The following is a 15,471-nucleotide window of genomic DNA, read 5'->3' as shown; positions in this document are numbered from 1 at the left end:
TCTGAACAGTTGATGTTGAAATGTGTCTGTTACTTGAACTCTGTGAAGCATTTATTTGGGCTGCAATTTCTGAGGCTGGTAACTCTAATGAACTTATCCTCTGCAGCAGAGGTAACTCTGGGTCTTCCTTTCCTGTGGCGGTCCTTATGAGAGCCAGTTTCATCATAGCATTTGATGGTTTTTGCGACTGCACTTGAAGAAACTTTCAAAGTTCTTGAAATGTTCCGGATTGACTGACCTTCATGTCTTTAAGTAATGATGGACTGTAGTTTCTCTTTGCTTATTTGAGCTGTTCTTGACATAATATGGACTTGATATTTTACCAAATAGGGCTATCTTCTGTATACCACCCCCCCCCCCCCCCCCCCCCCCCACCACCACCTTGTCACAACACAACTGATTGGCTCAAACGCATTAAGGAAAGAAATTCCACAAATTAACTTTTAAGAAGGCACACCTGTTAATTGAAATGCCTTCCAGGTGACTACTTCATGAAGCTGGTTGAGAGAATGCCAAGAGTGTGCAAAGCTGTCATCAAGGCAAAGGGTGGCTACTTTGAAGAATCTCAAATATAAAACATATTTTGATTTGTTTAACACTTTTTTTGGTTACTAAATGATTCCATATGTGTTATTTCATCGTTTTGACGTCTTCACTATTATTCTACAATGTAGAAAATAGTAAAAAATGAAGAAAGACCCTTGAATGAGTAGGTGTGTCCAAACTTTTGACTGGTACTGGACATGTAGGTGGAAGAGTAGATCATATAGGGTGAAATACCTGGGTTTCCTTTGTATGTACACGGTGGACAGCCATGTTGGTTGATGCTGTTTTACTGTGTAAACTACTGACCAAGTGCTTTTAAAAGACTATTTGGTTAGCCTTTGTGCCTGTTTGTTTTTGCTATATTGCCAACGAGCGACAAGGAGTTGGCAATAGAGAACAAACAGATTGGCACTCAGGCTATTATTTACTTATTATAGCCCAGATAATAAATCTTATTTAGATGTTACTACCCATATACTGTATAAGGCTGGTAGAATGAGTTGTTGTAAGCTGGCTACTTCAGGCAGACAGAATGACAATGCAATTCATAATGCTATGATATGGGAGTTTAGTCTATCTGTTGTTTAAATTCTGTAATCTAGTTGGTATATGTTTTTTTTTTTTTTTTTTTTACCACGGTGATTCCCCATTCTTTACTAAATGTTCCTAAGTATGTGTTGTATACTGTATGTCCCTAGTTCAGTGTTTTTCAACCCCCCGGTCCATGGACTTGTGCCGGTCCGTGGGATACTGCTGACCTGTCAAACAACACGGATACAGCGAAACAGAATGTAAGATCGTGAGATCAGGTGGTTCGTACGATGTTAGGTTCCTGGCACCAGGTTGAGAAACACTGACCTGGTCGGGTTGAAAATTGAGTGACAAACATTTGTTTTCTACCGCCCTCTAGTGGCGCTGAAAAAGCTTAAACTCAAAGAACGCTTCATCAGTACCAAATCTCTCATCCCCCTCAACTCACTCTCACAAAGCTCATCAGCTTGCACAGCTCTGTGTATTGTCTCAGCACATTCTCCCATTAACCGTTATCCACACGCAGCAGCTCTGCTCGCTCCTAAAATGGATGCCAAGAGAGCCCTGTAAGGTTCTGGTGAAACGTAGTGCTCTATTTAGGGAATAGGGTTCCAATTGGGAAGCAACCTGTGTGTTCACATCCAGTGGCATTACCAAGAAGTGATTGAGGGCCACTGAATGTTATGTTAAAAATGATATTTTGATGATTTAAAAGTAGATGAGTCTTTATTTTGTTCTTCTATTATGTATATAGGAAGTAACTGTGGTTTAAGCAATATCCTGAAAAAGCTATTTTGTCCAACAATTGTTTTCAAGAATACAGGAACAAATGGAACACTTAGCTCAACAAGTGCTTAAATGTATATTGGTAATACCTAGAAATGTATTTGATATTCTATTCTGATTGCAATAATTTCTTGTTGGACAAGATGATTTTCTTGACATTTTATACATTGGTTTCGGGTGTTATTTGATTAAAGGGTTACTAGAAAACATGCTTAACCAATCATATTCCTAATAGTTACTATGACTGTCATATTAACGTGTAGTTATTTTTGTATGCCTTTTAACTGACTGAACAATCAGCTGCAACTAAAGTGACCCGTGACGTAGATGGTGAGGTTTGTTAGGGTTCTTTCTGCTTCTATTCAGACGCCTGGAGAAAATAATTCTCACACACAAAGAAATTGCATCAAAATTACTTTTATTAAGAATCAATGAATAATAAAAAAATATATATATATCGGACCAATATGATAAGTAACATTGACATTCTCTTTAATCTCGTATGATATCAAATTCAATCGTTTCAAAATACAATAAATAATTTTAAAAGAGGTAAACAGGATGTGGATTGTTCAATTCAACAGCACTGAGTTTGTAAAGATGACATATAGAGAGTAACACACCTTGTATGAATTGCAGTATAAAAATAAAAACTACATGTTTTACTTTCACATTACACCGGATGGGTGCAGTGAAATGGGTTGTTTTACAGGGTCAGTCACAGTAGCATGGCGCACCTGGAACAAATGAGTGTTAAATGCCTTGCTCAAGGGCACATCGACAGACTCTTCACCTCGTCACCTCAGGTATTCAAACCAGCAACCATTCGGTCACCGGCCCAACACTCCAACCACCAGGCTACCTGCCGCCCTACTTGCAGTATTTCATTACGTCCAGTACTTACAGTCTGAGGTCTATGACAGTGTCTTGGACGGTCCGGGGCCAGTGTGTTCTCTAGAAGAGATACTCTATAGGGAACAAACAGACAATAGAATAGAATAGATACTTTTTATTGTCCATTTTGTGAGAAACAAAAATGTATCTTCTGCCATTCACGTCCCTCCCAGTCACACACATAGAGAGGCACAGGGTCAGCCACAATGCAGCGCCTTGCACATGGGCACAACGGCAGATGGTCTGGGGTCTTTACCTGCAGCCTTTTTTTTTTTCAGTTCCTAATTTTTATCATCCTACCCAAGATTTGAACCGGCAACCCTACATCTGCCTTATACACAATTAATTGTCATCCGGAACTTACCGTCTCAGCCTTGGGGCAATCTGTTGTCACATCTGTTTTGATCTAAAACTGGTAGCACTGTCAGACACTAGTGAGTAATAATAGAGTGTCATAAAACCTGGTGCTTATCTGCAAGTGTAATGTTCAACTAGAGTAGTTTGATTGAGCCTGCCCGGAGTATCAGGTGTAATCAACTAGAGTAGTTTGATTGAGCCTGCCCGGAGTATCAGGTGTAATCAACTAGAGTAGTTTGATTGAGCCTGCCCGGAGTATCAGGTGTAATCAACTACTGTATAGTAGTTTGATTGAGCCTGCCCGGAGTATCAGGTGTAATCAACTATAGTAGTTTGATTGAGCCTGCCCGGAGTATCAGGTGTAATCAACTATAGTAGTTTGATTGAGCCTGCCCGGAGTATCAGGTGTAATGTTCAACTAGAGTAGTTTGATTGAGCCTGCCCGGAGTATCAGGTGTAATGTTCAACTAGAGTAGTTTGATTGAGCCTGCCCGGAGTATCAGGTGGGTGGGGGACTATTCCATTGGTTCCATTGCGACAGGCTAAATAAAGTGCACCTAAAGTATTACATAATAGGATCTCCTTTCAGCCACAGAGTACTACAACACACAGTTACTGTTAGCAGGTGGTACTACAACACAGTTACTGTTAGCAGGTGGTACTCCAACACAGTTACTGTTAGCAGGTGGTACTCCAACACAGTTACTGTTAGCAGGTGGTACTCCAACACAGTTACTGTTAGCAGGTGGTACTCCAACACAGTTACTGTTAGCGGGTGGTACTATAACACAGTTACTGTTAGCAGGTGGTACTCCAACACAGTTACTGTTAGCAGGTGGTACTACAACACAGTTACTGTTAGCAGGTGGTACTACAACACACAGTTACTGTTAGCAGGTGGTACTCCAACACAGTTACTGTTAGCAGGTGGTACTCCAACACAGTTACTGTTAGCAGGTGGTACTACAACACAGTTAGTGTTAGCAGGTGGTACTCCAACACAGTTACTGTTAGCAGGTGGTACTCCAACACAGTTACTGTTAGCAGGTGGTACTCCAACACAGTTACTGTTAGCAGGTGGTACTACAACACAGTTACTGTTAGCAGGTGGTACTCCAACACAGTTACTGTTAGCAGGTGGTACTCCAACACAGTTACTGTTAGCGGGTGGTACTCCAACACAGTTACTGTTAGCAGGTGGTACTCCAACACAGTTACTGTTAGCAGGTGGTACTACAACACAGTTACTGTTAGCAGGTGGTACTACAACACAGTTACTGTTAGCAGGTGGTACTACAACACAGTTACTGTTAGCAGGTGGTACTCCAACACAGTTACTGTTAGCAGGTGGTACTCCAACACAGTTACTGTTAGCAGGTGGTACTCCAACACAGTTACTGTTAGCGGGTGGTACTATAACACAGTTACTGTTAGCAGGTGGTACTCCAACACAGTTACTGTTAGCAGGTGGTACTACAACACAGTTACTGTTAGCAGGTGGTACTACAACACACAGTTACTGTTAGCAGGTGGTACTCCAACACAGTTACTGTTAGCAGGTGGTACTCCAACACAGTTACTGTTAGCAGGTGGTACTACAACACAGTTAGTGTTAGCAGGTGGTACTCCAACACAGTTACTGTTAGCAGGTGGTACTCCAACACAGTTACTGTTAGCAGGTGGTACTCCAACACAGTTACTGTTAGCAGGTGGTACTACAACACAGTTACTGTTAGCAGGTGGTACTCCAACACAGTTACTGTTAGCAGGTGGTACTCCAACACAGTTACTGTTAGCGGGTGGTACTCCAACACAGTTACTGTTAGCAGGTGGTACTCCAACACAGTTACTGTTAGCAGGTGGTACTACAACACAGTTACTGTTAGCAGGTGGTACTACAACACAGTTACTGTTAGCAGGTGGTACTACAACACAGTTACTGTTAGCAGGTGGTACTACAACACAGTTACTGTTAGCAGGTGGTACTACAACACAGTTACTGTTAGCGGGTGGTACTACAACACAGTTACTGTTAGCGGGTGGTACTATAACACAGTTACTGTTAGCGGGTGGTACTCCAACACAGTTACTGTTAGCGGGTGGTACTACAACACAGTTACTGTTAGCGGGTGGTACTCGAACACAGTTACTGTTAGCGGGTGGTACTACAACACAGTTACTGTTAGCGGGTGGTACTACAACACAGTTACTGTTAGCAGGTGGTACTCCAACACAGTTACTGTTAGCAGGTGGTACTCCAACAAAGCTACTGTTAGCAGGTGGTACTCCAACACACAGTTACTGTTAGCAGGTGGTACTACAACACAGTTACTGTTAGCAGGTGGTACTACAACACAGTTACTGTTAGCAGGTGGTACTACAACACAGTTAATGTTAGCGGGTGGTACTCCAACACAGTTACTGTTAGCAGGTGGTACTACAACACAGTTAATGTTAGCGGGTGGTACTCCAACACAGTTACTGTTAGCGGGTGGTACTACAACACAGTTACTGTTAGCAGGTGGTACTACAACACAGTTACTGTTAGCGGGTGGTACTACAACACAGTTAATGTTAGCGGGTGGTACTCCAACACAGTTACTGTTAGCGGGTGGTACTACAACACATTTACTGTTAGCGGGTGGTACTACAACACAGTTACTGTTAGCAGGTGGTACTACAACACAGTTACTGTTAGCGGGTGGTACTACAACACAGTTAATGTTAGCGGGTGGTACTACAACACAGTTACTGTTAGCAGGTGGTACTACAACACAGTTACTGTTAGCAGGTGGTACTCCAACACAGTTACTGTTAGCGGGTGGTACTACAACACAGTTACTGTTAGCAGGTGGTACTCCAACACAGTTACTGTTAGCAGGTGGTACTACAACACAGTTACTGTTAGCAGGTGGTACTCCAACACAGTTACTGTTAGCAGGTGGTACTACAACACATAGTTACTTACGGAGACAGGTCACATGGTGCTGCTTGGATACGCTGGACATGGTGCTGCTTGGAAACGCTGGACATGGTGCTGCTTGGAAACGCTGGACATGTTTGGTGGCATTTAAAAATCAATATCAAGAGACTGTAACCACTTAGTCACTTCATAAGTGTTTATATTCATGACAGTGTATAATTGGTGAATAGACCCAGTGCTTCCTAACACTACTGTAGACCTATGGCTGTAATGTAACAAGTAGTAATATAATAACGTGTTAGTGAATCGATTACAGCCAAGGGAGGTGGAAAATCATGTTCGGTTGTATTTTCAGTGGCCTGCCAGACTAGACTGAATGGACTGTAGGTGCTAGTTAAAACGAGAGGAACCCCTTACGTGGTGCCATACTTACTGTAACATAATATTGGTAATATACGTACCTCTGCTTCTTCCAGACTTACAATAACAGCCAGGCAGCAGCCTCCCCTCTCCTTACTCCCCAACAGGGAGTGACAGCAAGAAGCTGCCTCTCTCCATGCCATCAGTGTGGTGTAGTGTCTCCCTACAGCACTGCAGTACTGATGGCAGCACCTTTTGTCCTGCAGTTTGTTCATGATCCTCTAGAGGGCAGCATTTCTCCAGTGGCGTTTTCTTTTTTCAGCACCAAGGGCAGGCGGGATTTAAACTCTGCTATCGCTGCACTTGTACTGAGGGGAGGCCGTGATGCACTCGTACTGGGAGGAGCTACAGGGGATAAATATAATGAAGTATTTATTCATTGGATAAGAGGACTTTAAAACAAAGGGGCCTTTTGGTTGAACTGTCACAAAATAAAAAATAAATAAAAAAACCAATATGGATCCTTTCACGATGTGGAAATGCTGAGTCAAATTGAGTTTCAAATTGCTCACTTGACCTTTTCTGCTTAAGTTCCCTTGTTCACGTGAAATGTGAGGTAGATGATGTTGGATGTTGTTCTGCGGTTGTCATGGGAAACCGTAGCATAACAAACATATTCCTGATCCTTTCTTTCAGGAAAAGATTCAATCAATAAACCGCAGCAACAATATTCCTATTCATGACAAGGGGTAATCCTCCATCCATTCACTGCATACATGGAGTCAAATCATAAACTGAAGAAATCTAAATTAGGATGGCAACAAATAATAATTATTCTGGGAGAACTGGGAGACGTTGAAAGGTCACAGGTCAAGGTGACTCCCTCAGCAGTGCAACAGATTGTAGTGGTACTGTGGAGCTGCTATGTGAGTTAATAAAAACTGCACCCAAAGAGGTGCATCATTGGTGGCGGCCGGTGACAGGACTCTCCCTCTGCTTGTGTAGGGAACCGTGGACAAGGCACAGCCCAAACGGACAGACACACCCCAGGCTGTGGTCAACTCAAAACAGACCAGCCTTGCAAATCCAGCCTGTGAAGACTCAAACCTTGTAGAGGGACAATCAAATGAAAGGGGCTGTTACTGTATTCCAGTGCTGTTCTCCCACATACTGCACTAGTGTGTCAGCCTGCCACTGTTCCACAGCAGAGCGGCAGGACACGGGCTGGCGGCTGAAAACAAGCAGGGTAGGCTCCTCCATGGATTCTGTGATTCCTGCCCCACTGTGTACTGTGTTCACCTGGTAGGGCAGTAGGATTAACCCTGGGGGGCCCAGCCTTGGAGGGGCAAAATGTAGTGGGGTCAAAAGGTATGCTATTAAATCAGCAACAACTCCTGAACAGCTTGTGTTAGCTAAACAGATCATCAACAGCTCCTGAAAGGTGTGTGTGTGTGTGTGTGTGTGTGTGAGAAAACACACACACAGGCGATCATCAGCGAACAAACGCAGAGGTCTCTCCTAGTCTCTAACAATCAGCAAAGAGGGGTTTGGGTCTCTTCTCTTGTGCAACAATTCAAAGTGATAAACAATTCCTGTTTGGAAACACAACAGATGGGGTGGTCAGAGCAGTTCCCTCTGTTCAATTCATATCCAGGGCAGAAACAGGTTTCCCTCAAATGAAACAATTTATTTATATTCGGAGGACAAATAAGTGCGTAAATGCACTTTTTCTCTGAGTGTGTTAAACATCTTGGCAGTAAGATGAGTGTGGGAAGAGGATTTTCCTTTTCTTGTCTTCCAAATGAAATCAGGTACACAGCACAAAGCGAGAGGGTCATATTATTCCACTTAAAACACAACACAAACGACACACAACTTAAAAGCTGCCTTCTCAGTGAAAACGTTTAAATACCAAGTAGTTTTCTTCTCTTCAGAGTTTCCTGTGAGGTTTGAGCCATAGAAAGTCCACAGTTGAAGCGGTGAACTTTGAGACAAATACATATTTTTTCTCAGTTTTTCAACAGATAAACCAAACCAACCTCATCTTAAAACTACAGTTTAGTATTTTTTAAAGAAACAGCCATATAATGGTACCAACAGTAGGCTATAAATATAGGTCTTACAAATCAAACCGTTGACTGTTGGCTGACAGAGGGGAAAACATTGTGGTTAAAATATACAAAAAAATTATAGCACTACAACTTATCAAACTTACAATTCCCCCCCCCCAAAAAAACTAAATGATCAGTTTATATGTTGAATACCTTTTTACTTATTGATTATTAGGATTACTGTAAATCATTTGTTAGCAATTACCATTAAAATGTTGTCATATTCAGACAAACATTGGCATATTGATTGAATGAAACCGGACCAACTTATCACACATTATAGGTCAAAGGTTATAGGTCACAAGTTACTACCAAGGGTCAAGTGGTGCTAAAGACAATGTACACAATAAAATCTACCCTTAGCATCTCTTTTAGTGGGCTATTTGTTTGTTGCGTCATTGCATTGATGAACCCATCTATATCAGCTGGGCAAAAATCACTTCTATATTCCTCATTCAGCCTCTCAATATGCCGAAATATTACTGGTTAGTCACTTAAACATTAAAAGACATTTGGAAACCGATTGAACACACTGTACTTAAGCTACACCACAGCCAAGTTAGGTTGCCTTTACACTCAGCAACTAAAACCCATGTACACGTGTTTCAACCTCCTTTACATTTTTGTCTCAACACATTTTGTAGTGTTCATTAACCATCCCTTGGCCATACAGGGCTAAACACCAGGTGTAACCTAACCAGTTATACAGGGTAAAACACCAGGTGTAACCTAACCAGTTATACAGGGCTAAACACCAGGTGTAACCTAACCAGTTATACAGGGTAAAACACCAGGTGTAACCTAACCAGTTATACAGGGTAAAACACCAGGTGTAACCTAACCAGTTATACAGGGCTAAACACCAGGTGTAACCTAACCAGTTATACAGGGTAAAACACCAGGTGTAACCTAACCAGTTATACAGGGTAAAACACCAGGTGTAACCTAACCAGTTATACAGGGTAAAACACCAGGTGTAACCTAACCAGTTATACAGGGCTAAACACCAGGTGTAACCTAACCAGTTATACAGGGCTAAACACCAGGTGTAACCTAACCAGTTATACAGGGCTAAACACCAGGTGTAACCTAACCAGTTATACAGGGTAAAACACCAGGTGTAACCTACCACCAGATAGCCTACTGTGCATGGGGACGTTCAGATTTCTAGGTTTAGAACATTTTCATGTATTAGAGAAAGACAGTAAGTCCATTTGATCAATATGAAAGACAGTCAAGTAAAGACATATCCCAACATTAATGTCCCCAATCATTTTGATGAGAAACAAATGGAATGATTTATATCCTCACCATAGCAGTCAAACAGGGCCTGATGGTATCTTTCTCAAAATGTGACATTTAGAATAAAGAAATGGTTGGTGAACAAAGGGTTCTGAGGTTAATATTTAGCAAAAAAATATATAATTAACTTTAAATGACACCAACTGATTGTAATAAGCATTAAGTAGTATAACTTATATATAATACGACCAAATGTTGGGAGTGGAGTTTTAACTTCTCACATACAGTGGTTGGTTCAAGTTTTCCTAAAAGAAAAAGGGTCCTATTTTACCTCATTTTAAATTACAGTAGATTTTTTATTTTTATTCATAGAATGTCCCCCCCCCCCCCTTTTATAATACTCCGGCTGAATCGTTTCTGCATATGTTGGCTAGAAATTATCACACCCTTTATATAAAACAGGGTTCCAAAATTACAAATTTGTTGACTTTCAAGGTGGCCATTTTATATTTATTTTGGTGGAACAAATAGTGACATAGCCTATTCACGCCCGCCCAAAATCATACCACTACTCTCTAGCATTACCCAATGGGGCAGAACTCCACCTACAGCATGCAATAGTAGTTACTGACATATATATTTTTTCTTTTTTACAATATCATTGATGTTTTGCTTCCTCCTCCCCCTCTCTGATTGTAGTTATGATGGCCCCCGCACCACGACCATCACCAGATAGTCCTCGTCCGTTTTGGCCAGAGCTTTAGCCGAGGCATCAACGAACTGCTGGGAGAACTCACAGGGAGGGAACGCGTGGAGAACACCCTGGTGGTCCTTATCCCGGCTGCCTCCAACCGGCAGGCTGATGACTCCGGCTGCCTGCTTCTGTTTCAGGTAGGACACCAGGTTTCGGAGAGGACGCTGTGTCGAAGCTGCCGGGTCCATCGACGACACCTCCTCGCCGCCGGAACCGGGAACCGCCAGGAGGACGGCGTAGCCGCCGGGGCCGGCCGCTTTGATGCGTCTGGAGACCTCGTCGAGCTTGGGTTGGTCGAGGCGGAGACGCTGGGTGATCTTGAGCTCCCCCACCTGTCTCCCCGTGGGGCCGTCGACGAGGAGGTCCTTGGCCACGCCTTGGTGGCCCTCCAGGAGGTGCATGTTGGCTGGGAAGTTGCTGTTCTTCAGGAGGAGCATTCCGTGCCAGGCCAGGCTCAGCTTGGATGACTGACTGCCTTTAGAGCCGCCCTGGTCTGAGGAGCGATCCCTCTTAGCTCCAGGTCCTTTGCTGCTGCTGTCGCCGGCTTTACGTTTCCGCTCCCCTGCTGAAGATGAGAGGCCACTGCTGGAGGCCCCTCTTTCGGCAAGACTCCCCTGGCTCTTCAGTCTCCTGTCCCCCCCGCCAGGATGCTCCAGACTGAGGCGACGGTCTCGTCCAGGGGAGGGTCTGTCGTCGCCACGAGGGGGACGCTCTGAGTCACTGAAGCGGCCCCCGTTGGGGCTACCATCTGGGGATGGGCCACCTCGGTGCCGGCGTGCTGTGCGGTCGGTGCTGTCAGGAGAGACGTCAACATGGCGACCGTCATCCATAAGGTGTCGTTTCCGTCTTGGGTCACAGCCGCGCCCCGCCAGCTCTCGCTCCAGAGACCAGGGCTCCCTCCCCCCCAGCCGTCGGTCCCGCTCCAGAGGCTCAAAGGTTCCGGGACGTACCCGCTCACGCATAGCCGGGATGGGGGGCCATTCGGCCCCGGGGAAGCCCAGCTCTCTCTCTCTGAAGTGGAGCAGCGGTGGAGTCCTTTCCCTGTCCCTCAGGGGCTCAGCTGTGGCGCGGTGGATGAAAGACTCTGCCACCATGTCGAAGGGAGGTAGAGGAAGAGGCTGAAGGAACTGCTGCTGGTAATGGTGCTCTGTGTCCGCAAAGTCCACCCTGAGTCTCCTCTCGGGCCCCCCCAGAGGGAAGCCACGCATGTGCGTGCACGCAGCCTGAGCAGCGTCAAGGCTCTCGTACTGGATATAGGCCCAGGTGTCCCCCTTTCTGTAGTCAATGGTCCTTATTGTACCAAAGCGGTCAAACTCTCTGGCCAATGCTGCTAGGGGGACCCAGGGTCCGAGCCCGCCCACCCATAGGCGTGTGGTGGGGGTGGCCTTACCATAGCCAATCTTTATGGGGTTGCGGCCCACTATCTTCCCAGACATGGTGAGTTTGGCGCGGTGGGCCATGTCGAGATTCTCAAACTTGAGGAACCCGTACGTGCTGGTCTGTCCCCGTGTGGGCTTTATATCCACCTCTGTTATCACCCCAAACCTGTCGAAGGCCCGCCTCAGGTCCGTCTCTGTGACTGTGATGTCCAAGTTGCCCAGAAACAACGTCCTGTTTGCTCTTTGGTCGTCCTCTGGGGAGATAAAATCCTCCTCGCGGAAAGCAGCGGCTCTCTCTGCAATGAAAGCTGGAACTGGGCGCACCCTGGCTTCAAACAGGGCAAACTCCCTCTCCCGCTCTAGGTCTCTGGGCAAAGGGGGAAGCGGGGGAGGAGGAAGGCGCCCAAGGGCCAGCTGCTGTAGTCTGTAGTCTCTGTAGCCAAGCCCCGATGGGGAGAGGGTTCTCTGGGTGTGCAAGTGTCTGTGGCCTGGGGCTCCAACATATGGGTCTCTGTCAACTCTCTCAACTGGAGAACGGCTTCTCCTCCTGTTAATGTACACTGCATCGATTTTCAGAGGACGGTCATAAAGTACTAACCTGCCCCGTGCGTGTTTAGCTGCTCTTGCATCCTCGGGCTTTCTGAAGTTGACAAACGCAATTCTCTCGTCGTTGCTGCGGCTGATTTTGACACTCACGTCCCCGAATTTTTTGAATTCGTGGAAAAGTCCGTCTTCTATGTCTTCATCGCTCAACTGGGTGCCCAGTTCACTGATTTTAAGAGTTTTATACTCACTCTCGTTGATGTTAGGTGGAGGCGGAACACGCTCGCCGCGAGAATTAGTCTTTGCCGTGGCTAAATCGAGTGTCAAGCCCAGGTTGTGGTTCTTACCGATAGAGGTAGCAACAGCACCGGGATAGCTATGGTTACTCCCGACGGTTCGACTCGATACATGTCCGTCAAAATCCCTGTCTCTCTTGTCACCCAACAAACTCCTTCTCGTAGATCCTCCGTCACTTTTAGTCGAGCTATTTCCATTATTACTCCCACTGGAAACCGAGATAGCCCCCATTTTCTTGCTGGGTGGGTGGCCTCCTCCCCTGTCTCGGATATCATCCAAAACCCGAGAACGCTTTTTAATCGGTGACCTTTCTTTGCCTTTCATTGCAGTTCACCTTAAAACGTTTATGGCTTTTCTTATGTTATTTCTGTAATTTCTTGCAGTAAATCGGTGAAAAGGCGAACTCCGTTTAACACTGACCCTGCCGCAAAACAAAAACATCCACCATTTTGTCTAGAGTCCCGCCAGAGCCCGCCCCTTCGAGCTGATTGGACGGAAAAGTGTGTGGAAAAACTACCACGTTTCCAGTGGATGTCAGTCAAATCAGAAATGACAGAAACTGGGGCAATGTTTTTGGGGGTTAAAATAAGTTGTTTAGCATACAGCCATGCGTTTTATATTTGGTTATCTATGTATTTAAATAACTGGTATTATTGCTCATAACGAAGTGTACTACAAATTATTTGTAAAACACTGATGAAAGTAATTTTTATGTATTTTCTTTCACCTTTATTTAACCAGGTAAGCCAGTTGATAACAAGTTCTCATTTACAACTGCGACCTGGCCAAGATAAAGCAAAGCAGTGCGATAAAAACAACAACAACAACACAGAGTTACATATGGAATAAGAATCAAATCAAATCCAATTTTATTTGCCACATGCGCTGAATACAACAGGTGTAGACATTACAGTGAAATGCTTACTTACAAGCCCTAAACCAACAATGCAGTTTTAAGAAGAAAAAAAAGTGTTAAGTAAAAAATAGATAAGTAACAAATAAAAATAGCAAATAATTAAAGATGCAATGCAAATAGTCTGGGTAGCCATTTGATTAATTGTTCAGGAGTCTTATGGCTTGGGGGTAGAATCTGTTAAGAAGCCTTTTGGACCTAGACTTGGCGCTCTGGTACTGCTTGCCATGCGGTAGCAGAGAGAACAGTCTATGACTAGGGTGGCTGGAGTCTTTGACCATTTTTAGGACCTTTCTCTGACACCACCTGGTATAGAGGTCCTGGATGGCAGGAACCTTGCGTACGCACTACCCTCTGTAGTGCCTTGCGGTCGGAGGCCGAGCAGTTGCCATACCAGGCGGTGATGCAACTAGTCAGGATGCTCTCGATGGTGCAGCTGTAGAACTTTTTGAGGATCTGAGGACCCATGCCAAATCTTTTCAGTCTCCTGAGGGGGAATAGGCTTTGTCGTGCCCTCTTCACGACAGTCTTGGTGTGTTTGCTGCCAAGGCAGAAGTTACTCTTCCTGGGGTCCAAGCATATTAAAGCACTTACAGTACATATACAACAAAATATAAAACAGTACATCATATGACATTATTAAACCACTACCTATCTACAATACAAAATGTTTAATGCCACCATACAACAATATCACAATGTGTGTGTGTGCATGTGTCTATACCCTTGTGTGTGTCTCTTCACAGTCCTCGTTGTTCCATAAGGTGTATTTTACCTGTTTTTTAAATCTGATTCTACTACTTGCATCAGTTACCTGATGTGGAATAGAGTTCCATGTAGTCATGGCTCTATGTAGTACTGTACGCCTCCCATAGTCTGTTCTGGACTTGGGGACTGTGAAGAGACCTCTGGTGGCATGTCTTGTGGGGTATGCATGGGTTTCTGAGCTGTGTGATAGTAGGTGTTCCTCTTGTCCAGGTAGGAAAGTGTAGTGTGGAGTGCAATAGAGATTGCATAATCTGTGGATCTGTTGGGGCAGTATGCAAATTAGGGTGGGTCTAGGGTTTCTGGGATAATGGTGTTGATGTGAGCCATGACCAGCCTTTCAAAGCACTTCATGGTTACAGACGTGAGTGCTACGGGTCGGTAGTCATTTAGGCAGGTTAACTTAGTGTTCTTGGGCACATGGACTATGGTGGTCTGCTTGAAACATGTTGGTATTATAGACTCAGTCAGGGACATGTTGAAAATGTCAGTGAAGACACTTGCCAGTTTTTCAGCGCATGCACCATTCTATTTTGCGCAAGGTTTTTAAATGGCATGCATTGTGAGAATGTTTTATGAATTTAATACAACTATTTCAGTGGGGTTGGCAAATTGACTGAACACATTTTTAGAATTTCCCCTTTTCTCTGTCTAAAGCTGTACTTTTGCAATCTCTCCACATGATGGTGCCATCTGAGTAGCATACTAAAGCTTACTTGTAACCATGCAGTAGTGTCTTGTAACCATGCAGTAGTATATTGTAACCAAGCCATGCAGTAGTGTATTGTAACCATGCAGTAGTATCTTGTAACCATGCAGTAGTGTCTTGTAACCATGCAGTAGTATCTTGTAACCATGCAGTAGTATCTTGTAACCATGCAGTAGTGTCTTGTAACCATGCAGTAGTATATTGTAACCATGCAGTAGTGTCTTGTAACCATGCAGTAGTGTCTTGTAACCATGCAGTAGTATCTTGTAACCATGCAGTAGTATCTTGTAACCATGCAGTAGTATCTTGTAACCATGCAGTAGTGTCTTGTAACCATGCAGTTGTATCTTGTAACCATGCA

General features: G+C 44.4%; 2 protein-coding genes across 2 annotated transcripts; one reads left to right on the top strand and one right to left on the bottom strand.

The window, feature by feature from the left end:
• Positions 1-1,623: 1,623 nt before the first annotated feature.
• On the top strand, positions 1,624-5,270 carry LOC311149441 (uncharacterized protein; the record flags this gene model as incomplete). Its single annotated transcript, XM_084186642.1, has 5 exons — positions 1,624-1,643; positions 3,704-3,979; positions 4,192-4,611; positions 4,824-5,156; positions 5,261-5,270. 5 exons carry the CDS (start codon positions 1,624-1,626, stop codon positions 5,268-5,270), a joined length of 1,059 nt encoding a protein of 352 aa, XP_084042768.1.
• Positions 5,271-8,437: 3,167 nt separating this feature from the next.
• Positions 8,438-13,154, bottom strand: LOC311149833 (RNA-binding protein 15-like). Its single transcript, XM_084187066.1, has one exon. It carries the CDS (start codon positions 13,045-13,047, stop codon positions 10,450-10,452), a length of 2,598 nt encoding a protein of 865 aa, XP_084043192.1. The 5' UTR covers positions 13,048-13,154; the 3' UTR covers positions 8,438-10,449.
• Positions 13,155-15,471: the final 2,317 nt, after the last annotated feature.

Source organism: Coregonus lavaretus, assembly GCF_964263955.1.
Source record: "Coregonus lavaretus genome assembly, chromosome: 22".
NCBI lineage: Eukaryota > Metazoa > Chordata > Actinopteri > Salmoniformes > Salmonidae > Coregonus > Coregonus lavaretus.
This window is presented reverse-complemented; position numbering and strand designations above follow the sequence as displayed.

Coding starts and splice junctions, on each gene's coding strand:
- LOC311149833 (XM_084187066.1), bottom strand. CDS start 13,047: ATGAAAGGCAAAGAAAGGTCACCGATTAAAAAGCGTTCTCGGGTTTTG.